This window comes from Lipotes vexillifer, unplaced genomic scaffold (assembly GCF_000442215.2).
Source record: "Lipotes vexillifer unplaced genomic scaffold, Lipotes_vexillifer_v1.1 scaffold241, whole genome shotgun sequence".
Lineage (NCBI taxonomy): Eukaryota > Metazoa > Chordata > Mammalia > Artiodactyla > Lipotidae > Lipotes > Lipotes vexillifer.
Genome location: NW_006784922.1, coordinates 1,680,798 through 1,697,236, shown reverse-complemented (window position 1 = coordinate 1,697,236; position 16,439 = coordinate 1,680,798). Strand labels below are relative to the sequence as shown.

Sequence of the window (16,439 nt, the reverse complement as noted above, 5' to 3'; positions counted from 1 at the left end):
CCGCTCTTCTCTTGTCCCTTCTCCCAGGACCCCAGAGAAATACTAAAACTAGTGCTGCAACCAGTCCTCTAGATCAGTGCCACTCAAAGTGAGGTTCAAGGATTAGCAGCAAGTGAGAGGTGGATAGAAATGCCAAATCTCGGGCCCCAGACAATTTGTCTGTAAAATAAAGTCTGAGGGCTTCCCTGGTGGCGCAGTGGTTGACAGTCCACCTGCTGATGCAGGGGACACGGGTTCGTGCCCCGGTCCGGGAGGATCCCACATGCCACAGAGCGGCTGGGCCCATGAGCCATGGCCGCTGAGCCTGCGCGTCTGGAGCCTGTGCTCTGCAACGGGAGAGGCCACAACAGTGAGAGGCCCGCGTACCGCAAAAAAAATAAAATAAAAATAAAAAATAAAGTCTGAGAAGAACTGCTCCACATGACTGGCTTTCAGACTTCTTGATGCCACCCTCAGTAAAAAATACAATTTGCATTGCATCTCCGGTATACACATACATATCTTTAGATAAATGAGATAAAATGAAACAAAAAATGTATGATGATGCATTTTCATATTTTCTACTGTGTGCTGGAAGAATCAGTAGACTAAAACAAAGGTTTCTTTAAAAAACCAGCAAAACATTGATAACTGTTGAGGCTGGGTGATGGGCACGTGGGAGGTGATTTTACTGTTCTCTCTACTTGTAGGTATGTGTGAAAATTTTTATTGTAAAAAGCTAAAAACACGGCACCACCACCCTAGGTCCTATTCCCTTTCAGCATCTGAGAAATCTTGTTGCATGCATTCCCACTTCTCCTGCACGTTGAGTTTTTTCCCAGTACTTCAGATTCCTTTATAAACACAGCAAGGCTCTCCTCTTTTTTAATAACAACTCTTGTTTGTCCTACTTACTTTTCCAGCTTTCCTCCTTCTCACTGTCAGATGTTTGTGAGCACCTAATGAACACTCCTTGCTTCTCATCTCTCCAGAAAGTAGTCTTCCTTCACTGGTCCGCTATCATGCTGTTGTACAAAACCACCTACAGAACAAGAAGATAAGAGTGACTGAAAATAGATTAATCTCCACTTTAGTAGACTCAATCTAGATTTTACATCAGTCTTTTCTTCTTACCCCAGGTCATCTGGAGCTCTGTGAAGTTCGCAGTTAGGGCTTCGTGTCACTATCTAGTTGTTATTCCAGTTGTCATATTTCTAAGGCTGTGACAGTCGTGCATATGTTCTGAAAGGCAATTAATATAATGAGTGCCAATCTACTCCACTGTCAGGTATTTATAAAATCCTGTCCACATTTCATCATTATAAGAACCCACAGTGGTACTCTGTTATATACCACATCATGTACAAACTTGTCCCTTCCCTCCAGCTTCCTAGCTCTTCCACAGCGGATCTCACCCTTTCTAGAACCAGTGTGATTTCCTGTTAATCTAGTCACGGTCTCACCTCACCACCTTTTCCCCCAGTTCTGTGCTTTTTCTCATGCTGATTCCCATACCGACAGTTCCCCACCCCCTCAGCTTTGCCAACCCTACCCAGCCCCTTCCTTCCTCTCTGGTACCTCTCCACTTCCACCAGACCTGATCTGTTTCTGCTGCCCTAATTTCTCTCTTCTCTCCTGTTATGTTTATACTGTCACATGTCACCTACTCTGTCATTATTTTCAGGTAGCTTTACATAAATATATCTTGTCTTCTCAAATAGACTCTAAGCTCTTTCAGGGTAGGAACCATACCTTATCCTTCCTTGTGTCTCTCACAAAAAGAAGGATACCTCTGACTATAATATACAATAAGCACTTAATTTTGATTGATTTGTTTTAAAATACACATTACATCTGTTGAAATTTTGGACTTATTAAGTATTAAGAAGTACAAGATAAAAAGACATCCCATTAAAGTCTTTTAGGTTGGAAACTGTTTAGAAATATTTCATAGAATAAATCCTCGTGACAGAGGAATGAAAATAAGAACAATATGTCTGTGATCTCCTGTCAGTTACTACATGCTGGGCCCTGTGCTAAGTGCTTTACGTACATTATCTCAGGATGACCCCACGAGGTAGGTATCATGGTCCTCACTTCACACATGAATCCTGTCTCAGAGACAGGCCTCCCCAGATCTCCCCATAGCATGCAAGTGGCAGAGCCCAGATTTCAGCCCATGTCTTCCCAACTCTAAAACCTTTAACCATTACACGATTCTGCAAATAGAGATTGGAGGGTCCATTGCATTAATTCAAACCTAGTGGACCTTCTTTTCTTGTAAATCAAGAGCAGTGTCTGCCTCAGCTTCCCGATCTTGTGTTTTTAATGTATATTGTGCCATTCCTTTAAGCAGCATTCCTTCGGAGCTCTGGGCCTTGGAACAAATCCTGTAGACTTTCGCAGCTTGTGATACTGAGAATAGCCCTGTCTTCTGGAAAGCAGACGTTTGCTTGGTGGCTGCCTTGCATCTCACCCTACATCCTGCCAAAAATACAGTCCCTTCCTAATGCCAAGAAGCAGTGTTTCCTGTTGGTGTTTGATTGTCTCCACAGTTGATCAGATACAAGACAAGGGACATAGACCGTGATCACCTTAAAATGAATCTATTAGTAAAAGAGGGTTTGCTGCTGTTTGGAGGACTCTTTTACCCCCTGTGCATTATGCAGTACTGTGGCATGCTTTCTAACAACTGAGTAGAGAGGGACCAGGAGGAATGAAAAAGTGGTAAAACTGAATCAAGTGAAAAAGATGTGAAGTATTCCTGAATCATGTGAGTCATCCATTGTGGGTTGATGACATTTTCCTTTCAGTTTTCCTGCTAGGTGCCCTGACAACTGATGGTTTGGATATCTTGGTTACTTTCTTTTTCTCATGGGTCACCTGTAGATACAGTTCTTTGGGCTAAGCTTCTGGGACGTTAGTTCTCAAACTTTACGGTGCATAAGCATCACCCAGGTAATCAAAAATGCACATTCTTGTGCTCCTGCTCCCAGAGATTCTGTGTTGGGAAGTCTGGAGTGAGGTCTGGACCTGGGCCCTGTGACAGATTCGCTGCTTCATACACCACGTCTGACACTCTGCTCTCGAGACTAGCCAGTGATGGGAGCTGCATGGCCGTGAGCCCCCCTCAGTGGCTCTTTGCATCGTGCCAGGTTCTAGCCTCCCCTTCTCCCTGAGGTCAGCCTCCTGACGGTCTGAGACAGCCAAAGTGATGACCACTACACTGTGCTTTCTTCCAGAAACCTATTTGAGAAACTTGGAAGAGAAACTGACCCAGAGTAAGCTCATCTTGAAAGAGGAGTTGAGAACCTTACTTCATTTGTGTGAGTCCTGGGACGATGTGGAGCTGGCTAAAAATGTCATTTACAGGTGAGGCATTTCCTTAAAATCCTGCCAGCCTTTGTCTTTTCCTACTCTCTCCTTTTTCCTGAGCAATCTCATCTACCTCCAAGATTTCAGCTCTCACCTCTAAACTGGTGACTTCCCAATCTCTTGTCCAGATGCCTGCCCTGAGCGCCACCATTTATATTCATTCATTCATTCAGTGAACACTTATTGGGTTCCTACTACATGCCAGGTGCCGAAGATAGAAAAACAGATAATTCATGCCCCAGGAGATCACCAACCTCTTCACCAGGTCCACTTACATGTTCCCAAGGTCTTCACATTCAGCTTACACAGATTTCTTCCTCTTGCCGTGTTTGCTGTCACACTGACCAGTCATTCTTTCCCCCGATCTCATTTGCCCTCCTCCTGCGTCTGCTCCACGGTGTCTCTCATCCCTAGCCTTCCTCTCTCTGTCCCCGTTACCAGTGTCTTAGCTCAGGCCTCACACCTCTCACTTGGATCACTTCAGTGGACTCTGAACTAGCCTCCCCGCAGCAGGCTTATGCCTGTTACGTTCACTGTCTCTGATCCCTTATCAGACTTCCCCATGCCAGAAAGAACTCATATGTAATCACAGTCTGCTGTTAGGAAACCGAGCAAAGGTGTCACTTGGGAGCAGGATGGCACCAAATCAACAGCTTCCTTTCACCATTCTTTAAAGATACATTTCTATACATGAACCTGCATTTATACTGTACATTTACAGAGAAAAATACGAGGTATTCATATATGGAATACTGGAAGAATACATACCGTATGTTAACCATGGTTCTTTGAAACATTATATTTTTTGTTCGTCTAAATGTGTACTTTTCTGATTTCTCAAACTTCTCTATAAGGGACATTATTAATTTTATAATTGAAAAAATTAATGTTATTTTTAAAAAGGAAAAGAAAAACAGAATTACGCAAATTTCATTGAAACTTTGAAAAACACGAAAAAGTAGAAAGAAATACTGCATACATCACACAGTTTGCTGTTTCGATTGTCTCTTGCTGCATAACAAACCACACCAGAACTTAATGACTTAAAATGACGACTGATCATTATTTCTCATAACTCTGTTGGTCAGGAACTGAGGCCGGTCTCAGCTGGGCAGTTCTTATTGTTAGCGGCTGAAGTCACCTGCACACCTACAGTCAGCTTGGTAGGCTGAGCCGGGAGGTCCAAGAAGGCTTCGCTTGCGTTTCTGAAGCCTCAGTGCCCCTGCATGCAGCCCCTCCCCCCGCTGGTAGAATCTCACTGCTCGCGAGTCCAGCCTGAGCTGCGCTAGCGCACAGCACACGTGGAAGCTGCAGGCCTTGTGGAGCTGCCGAGGATTGGCACGTCTTCACTCCCGTCCCATTCTCTTGGTCAGGGCGAGTTAGCGGCCAGCCCTGATCCACGGGGAGGGGAAAGGATTCCACCGCTGGAAGGACGGAGCCGCGTGCACATACAGGAAGGAATGATGGCGGCCAACTTTGGGGCCTGTCTACCACATCCAAGAAACCACTGTTAATATTTTGATATATTTTCTCACTGATATTTTTTCATGCAAAGATTTTGAGGTTTAGGTAGGGTTTATTTTACATAGTTGTAGTTATTACTGTGTATATAAAATGGTATTTTCTTGTTTTCTAATTAGCATTGTAGCATAAATGTTTTTGCCTGTTAATACTCTAGGAATCATATTTTAATGGCTATACACTGTTTGATTATAGGTTAGGTATTTTAATTAACTGTGCCCCTATTGTTGAACATCTAAATTATTTCTAATTTTTCACCAGGATAAATAATGCCATGATGAGCAAGCTCTATGCATAAAATTTATTCTTTATTTCCTTTTGGGGATCGGAGGGCATGCACCTTTTAAAGCTTGTCAATACAGACTGCCAGACTATTTTCCAAAAGGGATTATGCTAATTCACAGTCACACTATATCGGCAAACCTAAACCTGCTATTTCAGTTTCATACAGTTGAATCATTTGAGACCCTCTGGCTCGTTTTACTCTGTTTTCTTTTTACTACCCAAAGCTATCAGATGTTTACAAGAGTAACAAAACAGGATAATATTCTAAATACTCCTTCCACTCTTATTTTTGTCATAAACATTCAAAGTATGACTCAGAATCCCTTTATTGATGCTAATACTTTCTGCCTGGTTGCTGTCCTTTCCCTCTACTTGTGGACAGCTGGACAAGCTGGCGGGGGCAGTCGATCCTCGGCCTAACCAACCTGTTCTCTCTCTTCCTGAGACAGGCGGTCCCCCGTTGGGGAAAAAGAGCAACGAGCCGGAACATAAGCTCTTTATTGAGCCAAAAATGGGGAACAACTGAATCTCCTCATAGTCTGGACCACATGCTGTTGTTTGGTTTATAGAAGGGTTTTAGAGCCTCTAACTTGAATGTTTCTTGTCAAGAAGAGGTGATATTAACTATCTCTGTGACTTTCTAGCACTTTTATTAGTGTGAATATCATTTAAGTTAGGAAAATGTTCATTTTTGTTTTTAATCTGGCACACATTTCTCTTGAGATTATTTACTGAAATACTTTGATTTTTAAAGATGTTCTCCTCAGCGTGCCTTACATTGTATAAGAGGGAGCATATGTGTAAGGCTTACTGTGTGCTAGGCATATCATCTCATTTGATCCTCACAAAAACTCTGAGTTGAGTTCTTATCTCCATTTTACAGATGAGGAAACTGAGGTACAGAGTCATTAATTAATTTGCTCATGGTTACACAGTTAGTAAGTAAAACAGCTGGGATTTGAACTGTCATTTTGGAATCAGAGTCTAAAAATCCTTAATCACGACACTATATTTGCCTTTTAATAACTTAATTATTTCTTCTTCCCTCCAGCTTTATTGAGGTATAATTAACAAATAAAAATTGTATATCTTTAAGATATACAACTTGATATTTTGATATAATAAGTTAATTCATAACTGTTATAAATGAAGCAGTGAATTTTTTTGTAACTTTTATAACTGGATTATGAAATGTATCTTTAAAAGTACACTCATCATTCTTTTTGGCAGTATATATGTTTAAAATAGACTATCCATATGCTATTATGACTTTCCTCAGTGATTTTAGCAGAAGGTAAAAGAATATTCTGTTCTTTAAAATCAGAGCTTCCTAAAATCTGATTTACATGCAATCATGAGGTACTTGTTTTGTCACCAGATTGTCTTCTCGGTGTCTAAAGCAGAAAGAGTTGGTTATTGAAAGGAAATTTATGGGCGCGATTTTCAGTTCTGCAGTTCTAACTGGCATACTGGTTGCTTGTAGAAATCCCAAGCCATATACATATAAAACATCACTGTCTTTGAAACTAGCCTTTTTCTAAAACTAAAATTTCAAAGCTGCATTTAATTTGTTTGGCTAGGTGATTGTAGTTCACATATACCTTTCCCTTAGCCAAGAAAAACAGAGAAATTGGTCTAAATTGTAAAATGCACCTATTGGTCATTTGCCATCCCATATGGGGATAAAGCCAGACTTGAGGGGGACACAGCATCACCCCACTCCTTTCCTTGCTCTTCTCCAGGAGCATGGAAGGAGACAGTCCATTCTGCTGGGCTTACAGATACAAGACCCCTGCTATTCCCTGACATATGCTCACATTCAGTCTTAGCAGGTTGTTGGTAAATTGAGATGATTACAATCTGCATTTTTACTTTCTTTTATTTCAGAGTATGTGGGCCTCTAACGACCTTGTTTGTTTATTTAAATGCCTAGTATACTTCTGCTTGCCAGGATTCTTCTGGTCATCTTTAATTCTGCACTTTCCCCTCTAGACTATGAGAGGACCTCATTCTTTGCTGTGTCCCCAACACCTAGTAGAGTGCATGCCACGGTCTGTCTTTCCTCAGGTCCCACTGTTTGGCTCATTGAATTATTTTGATTACCAGGTACCATGCAGAGAACAGGAATATCACTTTGGGGGAGTACAAGTTTGGACCACTTTTCATGAGGTTGTGCTACGAGTTGGATCTCGAGGAATCTGCAGTGGAGCTCATCAAAGACCAGGTTACTGTCTCCCAATTGCCTTCCCTGCCATGGTGACTTCCTTGCGCTGAGGATGGGGTGTTTTCGGTGATGTTAGGAAGGGCAGCTCTTCTATACACATTATTCCTGGGTTCGATTTTCAGAGAAAGGCTGCTGGGTTGAGGGAATGAGCTCTTCCCTGGATTTTTAAGGTTTCCTTGGAGTCACTGCCTATGAAGAGGCATAGGTCTCTTTATACAGAGGTGTGGAAGAGGTGTAAGTACAGATTACAAGGTATCTACCTACCTTGGATGTGTGTCCACCTGGGACTGACATCTTCTCTTTTGAGGAGCTTTTAGTAGGGGATAGTTTGAGGCAGGCTGCCATTTTAAGACTGCCTTTCCTATTCTTCACCTGTGCCTCTCTCCTGTTTTCGTATTTTTACTTCTGGTTGAAGGCTATGTTGTAAAGTGCTTTTCTGTTTTCAGAATTTCTGCTTTTCACATATTCTGATTTTATTTTCCTAAAAGCAAAAGTAACAATAATTAGTTTTGTAATTATTCATTGAATATTTACCAAGTTCGCAGCATCATGCTTAAGCATTATACATGTTTCATTTCATTTGTTTCCCACAATAGCCCTGGCGAGGTAGGTACTATTATTATTTCCATTTTACAGATGAGGAAACGGGGACTCAGAGACATTATAAATTCATCCATGGTCAGAAACATTTATTAAATTTTGGGGCCAGGGCTGGCCCCCTGGGACATTTTAATATTTTTAAGAATCTCCATAGGTAAGTTGTCCTTTTGCCTCTTACTTTTTTTCATATAAAGTGTTGTATCCATGGAGGAACTGTTAACTCTCACCTTGCCCCTCTTTTAACGACCCTAGGTATTAGAAAGATGACCATAATATATTAGTAAGCAGAGAAAAGGTGGTTTCAGAACAGTATGGATTAGTTTGAGCCTATTTTTTCCTAAAAGAAGAAATATACATACATATTTACATTATAGCATATATGTTTTAAAAATCTAGAAGGATATACACTAAACTACTGCTTATCTTCAGGGGCTAGAATTAGAGGAAATCCTCACTTTTTACTGTATATACTTTTGTATTGTTTGACTATTTTGTAATAAGCATATGTTAATGTTATAATTAAAAGAAAACAAACGTTTCATTGTAATAAATCATAGCCATGAGTATAATGATAAAAAGAAACAAAAAGAAAGAAAATGAGGGTAAAGGTTTTTGGGTTTTGTTTTTTTTAACCTACCTGAGCATGAAGCATTCATGTATGTATGTTTTCTGGAGTTGTAGAATAAACTGAATAAGTGTCAAGTGCCATAAAGCCTAATCCTGCTTCCACCTTACCTTGTCGTGTCCCCTGCCCAGAAGTATGGTAGCCACTATCCCCCTGTACCCTTGGAGGCCTTGGACTGCAGCTAGTTCAGATTTACATGGGCTGTAGTGTAAAATACATGATGGATTTTAAATACCTGGCATAAAAAGGAGAATGTAAAGTATCTTATTAATAATGTTTTATATTGATTACATGTTGAAATTTTGGATTTAGTGGGTTAAGTAACATATTAAAACTGATTTCACATCTTTCTTTTTACTTTTTTAAATGAAACTACTTGAAAATTTAGAGTCACATACATGGCTCACACTTGAGGCTTGCAGTCTCTCCCTATGGACGGGGCTGCTCTGGAGGCTTCCCATCCCACTTAGCATAGAACTCAGACCCCTGACCATGCCCTCAAGGTCCCGTTGTGGTAGTTCATCTCCTGCCACTCTCCCTCTTGCTTACTCCACTCTGGACCTTCTGGTTTCCTCTCAGACAACCAGGCCTCTGGCCTCAGACTGGAGTGCTGTACATCTGCATCACTTCATTGAGGTCTCCTCTTCTCAGAGAGCCTTCCCTGACCACCTTCCATCATCTTCTCTGTTCCCTTTATCCTGTTTCATTGTTCTTCATAGCCCTTATTGATACTTGAAATTATATTTTTATTTTTTCCGCTTGTTTTATTCACTTGTTCATTGTCTCCTCTGCCAGAATTTAAGCTCTCCTAGATTATAAGCCCTACTAGAGTTTAGGGCAGGGCCTTTGTCTTGTTCATCATTTCTTTATTCTTAACACCTAGAATAGGGTCTGCCTAATAGGGTCTCAAGAAAAATAACAGACTTGCACAAGACATTTAATGGTGTATTTGAATAGCATGTGTCACATTATCATCCCATTAAAAATGTTGAGAACCACTGTTTTAGTGAGTTATTTCAAAAAGTGAATAATCAACTATTATTCGTTTGCCAAAAGAGGATCATAGTTGTGTAAGCCTCTCCCACCTTAGCCCTCAAGCATACTTATAGCTGCCACTTCGTGTTAATCTTCTGCACCCAGGTTCCAAGACAACCCCCAGGAGGGCTAACTGGCTTGCTTCTTTTCTTCTAAGCTTGGCAGAGCCCATTGCATAAAGACGTCCTTCACTGTATTTCTGAAACCTAGAGATCTCTTGCCGTATCTTTTGCCTCTTGTCCACTGTGCCCGTTGCTAAAGGCATGACCCCAAAAGAGTGGGCACCATTTAAATTTTTTTGCTAAATGAATAAAATATGTAGACAGTCCTAGACAGAGAAGATGCAGTATAAGTACTCCCTTAATAGTTTTACCTTTTAACCAAACTATATTGTTTTTCTTCATTAGCATCTATGGGGTTTCTTCTCAGACTCCACATCATTCAATATTTTGATGGATATGTTGTTTATCAAAGGTAAATATAAAAGTAAGTATCACAATTTATGTTTGCTGAAAAACAATGGACTATGTAAAATTAGGAAAAACAATGGACTATTTAAAAATGATCTTTATATTCCTGATGAGTGGCTGAACTGTGGAGACCCCATTCTTTAAGTGTGAAAACATTACTGCATCACATCATGACTTAAACACCCCAGATTTTACTTATGCTGCAATTATAATAGGTTTTAAAATACTAGTTCTTCCTGTATGACCTGATAATTTATTTTGAAATTTAGTTAATTGATAAATGACTTTGAAAGTTTTTATTGTGCTGAAGTATACTTTTCAGTAGATGGAGCTAAACAGATTGAACTCTGGGAATCAATAGTAGAGGACTCTGAACTCACTTGAATGCATTTAACACTGCCGGCCCACTCCTGGCTTTTGACAGGTGCATTGGAAGTACTGATTGAGATGAAAAACCAAGATGTGAAGTTCAACAAAGATACTTACGTCCTTGCTTTTGCAATTTGCTACAAACTGGTAAGACTGTCTTCCCTAAACTTTTAGAGCATTTTGGGTAATGTTTGAGAGAGGATTTATTATTTTTTTCTCTACAAATAAAATTCAGTTCCCCTGAAGTCTGTTTTCCATCTGGTGCAGATATTTCCATTTTAAATATGTTCATTTTTGGAAAATCCAAGTTAGCCATGTCAGACAGTTTTATCATGGGAAAGGCAATTTTATCATCTTTCCATCTTTTCTGGCATTTGTGTAGATAATGAGAACAAGAAACAGCATGCTGGGTTCAAACTCTGCTTTAGAGGCCTCTTTCTCTTGCTGGACCTCACCAGACCAGTCTTCTCTGTGGCCCTCTCCCATGGAAGTCTTAGCATCCTTCACTGGTGAACTCAAGGGCTACTTTGTCCTCATCTGTGAATTTTTCTGTGATCACCTAAGTTGGAAGTGTTCCCTCTGTCCTTCAGTATCCCTTGATTGTGATCTATTTGTATTCACAGACATGGCACTTATAACACTGCCTGATCTACTAAGTGGATGCACATTTCATCCTCCCCACTAGAGGGTAAACTCCTTGAGGCATCTTTATTTGCCAGCACCTAACAGTGCCTGGTTCACAAGTGATCTTTAATAAATCTATGTGACATTAAAAAATGAGTTCTTTGAGAATAGAGAGCATGACTTATAAATCCCTGTCTCATTACTCTATCAGGATTGTTTCTTGCACATAGACTGTTTCTTTATCACTTATTGAATGCATAAATGGTAACTGAAATAGTACAGTGACCAAGATTCCATGCATTACTGTACACATTCATGCCGTTTTAACACTGGAAACTTAACAAAACCTTTTTATACTGAAAATGAAGGAACACTAAGTAAGGTAGAACGTGGCTATTGAAAAATTTCCCTGAAAAGCATAGCGATACCAGTTTTCCAAAACAAGAGGGGCAGTTGGGTTACAGGGGGAAGAAACCAACTTGGAAATTGAGAAATGTGGAGTCTAGTCTCAACTTAACATGAACTGGCTTTGAAGTGGTCACTTACCTCATTTGTGAAATGAAGCGTTTGGATTCAGGAGCCAGCAAGCTTTTTCTATAAAAGGCCAGATAGTTAATATTTTAGGCTTTGGGGGCCACTTACGGTCCTAGGCACATCTTCTTTGTTTTTACAAATCTTTAAAAATCTAAGAACCATTTTTAGCCATAGGCTGGCTTTGGCCCCAGGGTCGTAGTTTGCTGACCGCTGGATTACTAGATGATCCTTTCCAATCCTGCCACTTTATGATTCTGTGAACAGAGGCCAACATGACACACACTTGAGCATTGGTTCTTCAGCACTGTGATACACAGTTTCCTGACCTTCTTAGAGATGTCTCCCTGAGCGTATACTGAAGTGGAGAGAATTTAACTCTACTACTTACAAAGGGCCAGAGGACTTTTCTCCCCTATATCGGGTCCCCAACCCCCAGGCCGCGGACTGGTGGCAGTCCGCGGCCTGTTAGGAACCGGGCCACACAGCAGGAGGTGAGCGGTGGGCAAACAAGCAAAGCTTCACCTGCCGCTCCCCACCGCTCCCCACTGCTCACATTACCGCCTGTCCCATCCCCACCCCCACCCCCAGCTCCATGGAACAGCTGTCTTCCACGAAACCTGTCCCTGGTGCCAAAAAGGGTGGGGACCGCTGCCCTATATTGTGTTCAAAAATAACTTGTTTCACTCAGTGGAGACTGGAGTTGAAAAACTGAACTGGTCAGCTGTTACAAATTCCAAGCCAATTCTGGGAACCGTCCCTTCTCATTAAATTCAGGTTTTCCTTTAGGATTTGAGTAACGAATCACGCCATGACAGACAGATACAGAACTAATGCTGCTCTTGTAAACCTAACCCACCTACAACATAGATAAAGGAAGAGAATTCTGTCTTGCCGCTGCTGTCTGCTACTTTGTATATCACTCATCTTCCTGGTGTGTGTGGTTTTTTTGTTGGTTTTTGTTTTAAGGTATCTGGTTTTATGGGATTCTTTCATGATTTCCATTCAGGTATGTTTTCATGTTTTCAAACATTTGACTTAACACGGATATTTTCAGATTGGAAACCCCCTAAGGAAAAGTTCTGTGGTGTTGCTAAGCTTTACTCTTATCATTTAATACGGTAGTAGCACACTGACTGTTCACACGTGTATGTTATGGTACCTATGTCTTGAAACCAGCCTGCCTGGATGAAAAGAGACCTGTATGTTTGTGGGTAAAGCTGCCCCAAGTCAGAAAACCGACAAAGAGCTAAAAATAAAGTTCATTTAAGATTTGAGCCGCTAGCATATAGATAACTGAGTCTATTTGCAAATAGTCTCTATATGGAACTTAATCTTTTAAGTGGCTTGAGATAGGCTCCAGGAAATTCTTCCAAAAGGAAATCTGAAACACTGGGCACCATTAATCATCTTATTAACCTAAAGGTTTGTGACATTTATTTATTGAGCAATCCTGTCTTCCCCCAGAATAGCCCTGAATCTTTTACAATCTGTACCACGTTAAGAGAAGAAGCCCTCATCAAGGGAGAAATCCTCTGCAGGAGAGCATCCTGTTTTGCAGTGGCATTAGCTCTGAACCAGGTAAGGCTTTGGGGTGCACATAAGTGAATTAGGAGTAGGCAAGACTTTACTGCTTTCATTTGTTCTTGCTTTTATTTTATCTTTTTTTCCTCTGACTCTGTCATAAAGAAAAAGTTCCCATAAAGAGACCAATGCCTTTGGTGCCATGGCAACCTACATCTATACCTCTGCCTCCAAAGAATGTTTTCATTTACAGTTGAGGGCCTAACATGCACTGCTGTTTACACAGGGCTGGCCAGGATCCTATGGAAAATCAATGAGGGAGGCTGTACTCAGAGAAATTTCTCAAATAATTAAAGTGGAAATTTCAAATGATTCGTTTACCAAGTAACGTGCTCAGGGAATGGTTTTAATTTAAGGCTCTCCGAAGTGTGTTCTAGTAAATTCCTCAGGGGAACAGTACTCCTTGAGTTCTTGGTATTTAAAATTATTTGCCCTTTTTTTTTTTTTAAAAACCTAAACTACAGTTTGGCCAGATATAAAATTGTGAGGTGATATTTGCTTTACTTGAGGTTTTCTTTGGCATTGTTTTTCTGTCTTCTAGTATGGAATGTTGCTATGGAGAAATCTGAGGCCTGCCTGAATTTTTTTTTTTTTTTTTCCACTTCTGAGTGACTTGATCTTGTTAGTTTTTCTCTTTTCTGCCCCTCATATCCATGGAAACATTTTTCCTTTGGGAGTTCTTTATCAGCCAGTTCTTTTCTTTTCTTTTTTTTTTTTCTTGCTGTAATCCTTTTTTTCTTTTTTCCTCATAATGTCTTTATATCGTTTACATGCTGGTTCTTTTTTGGTTATTCATCACTGAAAGATGCTTAGACCAGCCACTTGCAGAAGATTCATGTCAGAAGAGAATAGCGCCATGTTGCCATGTTCCAGGCTAGCAGGAGTTTTCTTTATATCTGAGTTTTGTCTACAAATATGCATTGGCTCTATTTCTTCCTGGCCAATGGGAGTAGGCATGTAGGTGATTTTCAGTGAAAAGTCTCTTCTCTGATGCTGCTATAAGTGACATATTGTTTCCTGCAAGTATGGCTGATCTGTGTAAATTCTTGATTAGCCTCACCTCTGCCACCAAAAGGATCCAAAGACCTCATTACTAGTCCTAAACTCTATCATCATCATTGTAAACAGGAATTTAGTACTTCAGGCTGTGCCCTCACCTTTGAGAACTACTTTGTGCACTCCTTCTGAGATATGCAGCAATGTCCTCCTCTTACTGCTTACTGTCTGGAACTCACATATGCTCCATCTCCAGTGTTTTTGGCAATGCAGATTTCTTCTGTGGTTTGAGGTTTCTGCTATGTTCTAATTATGTCAAAGATGGGTGTGCATTTCTATTTCTCAACCTTGTTTTTTTTTGAAAGCTCATTCCAGTGAGAGAAGGGGAAATGCCAACTTTATGCCCCCATCTTAGAACGTGGAACTCAGGCAGGTTGTGAAAACATTCAGTAATATGCCACTGTAGGAAACACTTTATAGAATGTCCATTTTTGATTACCATTTGTGTACTTCAGAACCCTGGGGCACCATGAATAGGACTATCCTGACATCTTAAATGATCTTTATGATAACAGAGTAATGTTTATATGCCTTGGGGGTATGACTTGTTTTTCTTCCTTCTAGAACCAGCTGGCAAAAGCTATATCCATTTTTTCTCAAATTATGAACCCAGAAAGCATAATCTGCACTAATTTAAATGTAAGTGACTTCTTCATGGTTTAAAGTAAGGCTTGAAATGTAATAAAATGAAGTCTAGATTTTTTTTGTCTGTGTACAACAAATGACTTTTGATCTCCCAAGGTCTTCATCCATTATGTTCATTTATTGATCACTGTGTGAAAGTTATAATGGAGCCCTATGAGAGGAGTCAATACGTTCTTCCAGGAGTGTAGAAATAGGTGGGAAACACAGATATGCTCAGATATAAGAGGTGGCTAAATGCTGCAGGTGTAACACATGACTACAGAAGGCTGTCAATTTAGAGAGAAGGGAGATGGACTCTGCAGTCTCTCCACTGAGACTTAGGAAGAGCCTGCGTGCTGATTACATCCTATCCATGGTACCTGACTCACGGAGTCAGTACACCTACGGCATAAGGTGGCATCTAACCTGGTAAGCGCTCAATAAATGCGAGCCATTTTCATTCTTACTTCGTTGCCAGCCTGCCGTGGCCCACCTTTTCAGTGAGCAGTGAGTTGTCTGCGCCTCCTTGGGGCAATGAAAAGACTAAGAGACTCTCCTGTCATTAATGACATCACAGCCCCCACTCAGCTAGGCCCTGCTGAGGCCCTGCTTGTATGCTGAGTACGTGTGTTGTGGGGAGTTGAAAAGAAAGCCCCTAGCGTCCAGGAACTTGCAGTCTCCTGAAACATCAAGGGATCAAGATGAGGAAAACATTGTCTGAAGAACCAAAATGGGTAAACACCAGCATGACATGAACTGGGATAGCGGGTCATAGCCAGTGCGGTATTCCAGGCTGGGGAGCAAAGGGCTGGCCAGCAGGAGCTGACAGAGGAGAACCTGGGAGAAGAATATTGTTGAGCAGGTGTTCTGAGGGAGGACAGGGCTGTGGGGCTGGAGGCATGGAGGTGAAAGGGCATTCTCTGTTGGGAGATTAGTTTTGCTGAGGGTTCTAGTTTGCTAGTTAGTTTGCTAGTTCTCTTCCTAGTTTTGAGTCCTTAGGCAAAGTTAGTTAACCTCTACCACCCCATTTTCCTTTTATCTGAAGTAGCAGTAGTAATAGTACCATTCTTTCATTAGGAGAACTGAAAGAATAATGCATATAAAGTAGTTAGTTAACACGACCCCGTTAGTGCCTGGCATGTAATCAGTGTTCAGTGATGCTTGCTAATACCGGTAGTATTTGTTTAAAATGAAACATGTTAAATAAAAAGGATTATTTATTTCTAACAAATCCTAGAACCCATGAACAGGAATTGGGCATAACTGCAAGCTCCCATGGTTTTCAGTTCTGCCCATAATTATCCTCAAATGTCACCCCCAGAGCAGTGCCCAGATGACTTTCAAGAGAAGGACTAGATAAGCCTTTATGGTAAATTCTGGGCAACAAGTTCCACCAAGAAGTCTGAGATAAGAATACCTTATATTTGACCTCGTATTTACTTTTCAAAATGCCTACACAGCGGGGGAAGATGAGGCTAGGGAACCAGAAAGATGGAAACAGTGATAGTAGAGAACCTGGGGGAAAAAAAAGGGAAAG

General features: G+C 40.8%; 1 protein-coding gene across 3 annotated transcripts in view; it reads left to right on the top strand.

Annotated features, from left to right (window-relative positions):
- PTCD2 (pentatricopeptide repeat domain 2) overlaps window positions 1–16,439 on the top strand; it is a 27,397-nt gene that overhangs the window by 1,729 nt on the left and 9,229 nt on the right. The window contains exons 3-8 of one of the 3 annotated variants that reach the window (XM_007457058.1): window positions 3,222–3,351; window positions 7,267–7,384; window positions 10,052–10,130; window positions 10,539–10,630; window positions 13,106–13,219; window positions 14,843–14,917. In XM_007457058.1, the coding sequence (XP_007457120.1) occupies window positions 3,222–3,351; window positions 7,267–7,384; window positions 10,052–10,130; window positions 10,539–10,630; window positions 13,106–13,219; window positions 14,843–14,917 (608 nt within the window). Of the gene's footprint in view, window positions 1–3,221; window positions 3,352–7,266; window positions 7,385–10,051; window positions 10,131–10,515; window positions 10,631–13,105; window positions 13,220–14,842; window positions 14,918–16,439 lie in introns of those variants that run through there. The other 2 variants (XM_007457056.1, XM_007457057.1) reach the window with 2 other exon arrangements.